We start from the raw sequence: 4937 nt of genomic DNA on the forward strand, positions 1-4937 counted from the left end.
GATTTGCTGAGCTTTAATACTTCACACTGTTCAGATTTGTAATTATTTACTTTTGAGCTGAATACTTGAACTGAAAGCATGCCTACATTTCTATACAGTATAAATGTGTTACATGTTGAGGTTTAGTTCATCACTACCTGTCAGTCCATAGTTTGGACTTGTTACTTACTGAGTTGGTGCACTCACGTTACCCCCTGCAACTTGTGTGCAGATCCAGGTATCTCAGGCCACGGTAGCGGTTATTGACTGTTCCAGACGCGGATTTCATCGGAGATAGCGAGGTAGCTGCCTAACATTCGCAATCCCGCCTTTCTCCTTCTTTATCTACCCTCTAGTATATTTTGGATATTTTCAGACTGGTTTGGTCTAGTTATGTTTCGGAACAGATGTAGTAGTGCTCATGACTTAGTGACACCCGAGGTCGGGCATTTTGTTTTCAGCTCTTATTTTGGTTTTTGAATTTACATCTTTTATGGAAATTTAAGTTGAAAATGGTATTATTTAAGCTTTAAATGAAATGTTGAATTATCTTGGAAATGTGTCGGCTGACCTAGTTTGACGATTGGCGCCATCACCACGGGGTCGGTTTGGGGTTGTGACAAGTTGGTATTAGAGCCTAGGTTACATAGGTCTCACGGGTCATGAGCAGGTTTAGTAGAGTCTCGCGGATTGGTACGGAGACATTTGTACTAATCTTTGGGAGGCTACAGAACCTTTAGGAAAAACTTCACATTCTTGAATTCTTGTCGTGCGAATCTGTTGATTCTGATAACTAAACTTCTGCTATTCTATTCTCTCACAGATGGTGAGAACACGTGCTACCGGTCAGGACGGACAACCACCAGTTGGGGCCACTAGAGCCTGAGGTTATGGTCAAGGTCGTGGTAGGGGCAGAGGTGTAGCCCGCACAGCAGCTAGGCAGCACCTGCAGATCCACCAGTCACCCCAGTCTATGATCAGGTTCCAGCGGGGGATGCTCCAGCAGGACCAGCTCAGGCACCGACTGTGCCTATTGTTATTCTGGGTCTTCAGGAGACCTTGGCTCAAATCTTGACCGTCTGCACTAGTCTTGCTCAGGCAGTCACAGTTTCTACTACGGCAGCTACTTCTCAGGCCGGGGGAGGCACTCAGACTCCCGCCGCTCGTACACCCAAGCAGGTTGTTTAGGGACTGCAGACACTTGAGGTACCACCAGCCCAACCGGTAGCACCTGCTCTGGATTATGTTGTACCAGTTATGCCTGATGACGAGCGGCGTCAAATAGAGTGGTTTGGTAGACTTTAGCCTCCGACTTTTAGTGGTGCAGAGGGCGAGGATGCCTAGGGTTTCTTGGACAAGTGCCAGAGGATGCTACGTAGTGCGGGTATTTTGAAGACCAGTGGGGTCTCATTTACCACTTTTTAGTTTTCTAGAGCTGCCTTCACTTGGTGGGAGGCTTATGAGAGGCGTAGACCTGTTGGTACAGCGCCCCTTACCTGGCATCAGTTCTCCATTCTCTTCCTGGAGATGTATGTACCGCATTCCCACAGGGAGGAGCTGCGCAGGCAGTTTGAGCAGTTGCGTCGGGAGGATATGATCGTGACGCAGTATGAGATGTGATTCTTCGAGTTGGGCCGTCATGCTATCTGGCTAGTTCCCACGGATAGGGAGAGGATCAGGAGGTTCGTTGATGGCCTCGCTTATCAGCTACGGATCTTTCTGACCAGAGAGAGGGTATCTGGCGCTTTTTTGAGGAGGTGGTTGACATTTCCAGAGAGATAGAGTCAGTTCGCCGCCAGGAGATAGTTAAGAGGGAGGCCAAGAGGCCTCAGGGATCTGGTAGTTTTGGTGGTGTTCCTTCTGGAGGTCAGCTTCAGCACGGCAGAGGCCGTCCATTCAGACATGCTCATCTAGCTCGTTCGGTCACCGTGGTGGATCATCTGTCCATGGTTCTCATAGTTCACATCAGGGTCACTCATCTCTTAGTGCCCTCCCAGCTCAGAGTTCGACTCATGCACTATCAGTTCAGGGCTCATCTATGCCTAGTTCTTCTAGTGGGTATCCCGGTGCTCGGGGCTCCCTTCAGTACCCACCGCCATTTTCCAGGACAGGTTGCTTTGAGTGTGGAGATTTGGGTCATATCAAGAGATTATATCCCCGTCTTACGGGAGGTTCATTCCAGCAGAGGAGTCAGCTTTCGGCTTCAGCACCAGTTACTTCCCCACCTACCTAGTCAGCTCGGTGTGGAGATCAGTCAGCTAGGGGTCACCCTAGAGGGGGAGGCCGATCAGGTGGCGGTCAGGCCCGTTTCTATGCCCTCCCAGCCGGACCAGATGTTATTGCTTCAGATACTGTGATTACAGGTATTGTCTTAGTCTGCCACAGAGATGCCTCTGTATTATTTGACCCTGGTTCCACTTTTTCATATGTGTCATCATATTTTGCTCATTATTTGGATACGCCCCATGAGTCTCTTGTTTCATCTGTTCGTGTATCTACTTCGATGGATGATACTGTTGTTGTGGATCGCGTATATCGATCTTGTTTGGTGACCATTGGGGATTTGGATACCTGAGTGGACCTTTTGTTGCTTAGTATGGTCGATTTTGATGTGATATTGGGCATGGATTGGTTATCTCCGTGTCACGCTATTTTGGACTGTCATGCTAAGAAAGTGACGTTGGCTATGCCGGGTGTGCCACGGGTTGAGTGGCGAGGTTCGTTAGATTATGTTCCCAGTAGGGTGATTTTATTCTTGAAGGCCCATCGGATGGTTGGGAAGGGTTGTCTTTCTTATTTGGCCTTTATGAGGGATGTCAGTGCAGAGGCCCCTAGTATCGATTCGGTTTCAGTGGTGAGGGACTTTCCGGATGTGTTTCCAGCAGACCTGTCGGGCATACCACCGGACAGGGATATTGACCTTGGTATTGATTTGGTGTCGGGCACTCAGCCCATTTCCATTCCACTGTATCGTATGGCACCGGTGGAGTTGAAGAAGTTGAAGGAGCAGCTGCAGGAACTCCTTGATAAGAGGTTTATTCGGCCTAGCATGTCACCGTGGGGTGCGTCTGTCCTATTTGTGAAGAAGAAGAAGAAGAAGGATGGCACTATGAGGATGTGCATTGATTATAGGCAGTTGAACAAAGTCACAATCGAGAACAAGTATCCTTTGCCTCGTATTGATGATTTATTCGACCAGCTTCAGGGAGCGAGAGTGTTCTCCAAGATTGATCTCCGTTCAGGGTATCACCAGTTGAAGATCAGGGACTCGGATATTCTTAAGACAGCTTTTAGGACCCGATATGGTCATTATGAGTTCCTTGTGATGTCTTTTGGGCTGACCAATTCCCCAGCAGCATTCATGCATTTGATGAACAGTTTGTTTCGGCCTTATCTCGACTCGTTTGTTATTGTATTCATTGATGATATTCCAGTATACTCGTGTAGTCAGGAGGAGCACGCTGAGCATTTGAGAGTTGTATTGCAGCGGTTGAGGGAGGAGAAGCTTTATGCAAAGTTCTCCAAGTGTGAGTTTTGGCTTAGTTCAGTGGCTTTCTTGGGGCACGTGGTGTCCAGTGAGGGTATTCAGGTCGATCTGAAGAAGATAGATTCGCAGCTTTCTTGGTCTGGCGGTTTATTACCGTCGGTTCGTTTAGGGATTTTCATCTATAGCATCACCCTTGACCAAAATGACTCAAAGGGTGCTCCTTTCATGTAGTCGGATGAATGTGAGGCGAGCTTTCAGAAGCTCAAGACTGCCTTGACCACAGCTCCAATGTTAGTTTTGCCATCAGCTTCAGGTTCTTATACAGTATATTGTGATGCTTCTCGGGTCGGCATCGGGTGTGTGTTGATGCAGGAGGGTAGAGTAATTGCTTATACTTCTTGGCAGTTGAAGCCCTATGAGAAGAACTACCATGTTCATGATTTGGAGTCGGCTACCATTATTCACGCGTTGAAGATTTGGAGGCATTATCTCTATGGTGTATCTTGTAAGGTGTTTACTAATCATCGTAGCCTCCGGCACTTGTTCAAAAAGAAGGATCTCAGTTTGAGGCAGTGGAGAAGGTTGGAGCTACTAAAGGACTATGACATTACTATCCTGTACCATCCAGGGAAGGCCAATGTAATGGCCGATGCTTTGAATAGGAAGGCGGTGAGCATGGACAGTTTGGTATATATTACTGTTGGGGAGAGACCTCTTGCAGTTGATGTTCAGGCTTTGGCCAATCGGTTTGTGAGGCTAGATATTTTGGAGCCCAGTTGGATCTTAGCTTGTGTGGTTTCTCGGTCTTCCTTATTTGATCGTATCAGAGTGCGCCAGTATGATGATCCCCATTTGCTTGTCCTCAAGGACAGAGTTCAGCATGGTGACGCCAGAGATGTGACTATTGGTGATAACGGAGTATTGAGGATGTAGGGCTGGATATGTGTGCCCAATGTGGATGGGCTTCGGGAGTTAATTTTGGAGAAGGCCCAAAGCTCGCGGTATTCCATCCATCCGGGTGCCGCGAAGATGTATCATGATTTGAGATAGCACTACTGGTGGAGAAGAATGAAGAAAGATATAGTGGGATTTGTAGCTCGGTGCTTCAATTGTCAGCAGGTGAAATATGAGCATCAGAGATCGGATGGCTTACTTCAGCAGATGGATATTCCAGAGTGGAAGTGAGAGCGGATCACCATGGATTTCGTAGTTGGACTTCCACGGACTTTGATGAAGTTCGATGCCATTTAGGTGATTATGGATCGGCTGACCAAGTCTGCGCACTTCATTCATGTGTGTACTACCTATTCTTCAGAGCGGTTAGCTGAGCTTTATATCCGAGAGATTGTTCGGCTGCATGGTGTCCCAGTTTCCATCATTTCAGACGGAGGTACTCAGTTTACATCGCAGTTTTGGAGGGTTGTGCAGCGAGAGTTGGGTACTCAAGTTGAGTTGAGCACAGCTTTTCACC

At 47.7% G+C, this 4937-nt stretch overlaps 1 protein-coding gene across 1 annotated transcript; it reads left to right on the forward strand.

The window, feature by feature from the left end:
• Nucleotides 3095–4071, forward strand: LOC109237351 (RNA-directed DNA polymerase homolog). The gene is made up of 2 exons (XM_019403655.1): nucleotides 3095–3508; nucleotides 3997–4071. Exons 1-2 carry the CDS (start codon nucleotides 3095–3097, stop codon nucleotides 4069–4071), a joined length of 489 nt encoding a protein of 162 aa, XP_019259200.1.

Source organism: Nicotiana attenuata, chromosome 1 (genome assembly GCF_001879085.1).
Source record: "Nicotiana attenuata strain UT chromosome 1, NIATTr2, whole genome shotgun sequence".
Lineage (NCBI taxonomy): Eukaryota > Viridiplantae > Streptophyta > Magnoliopsida > Solanales > Solanaceae > Nicotiana > Nicotiana attenuata.

Bases quoted from the DNA above. Each gene is read 5' to 3' on its own strand.
- LOC109237351 (XM_019403655.1), top strand. From the start codon at position 3,095: ATGTGCATTGATTATAGGCAGTTGAACAAAGTCACAATCGAGAACAAG. The intron at 3,509-3,996 runs GAGTTTTGGCTT...TAATCATCGTAG, and splicing joins ATGCAAAGTTCTCCAAGTGT to CCTCCGGCACTTGTTCAAAA.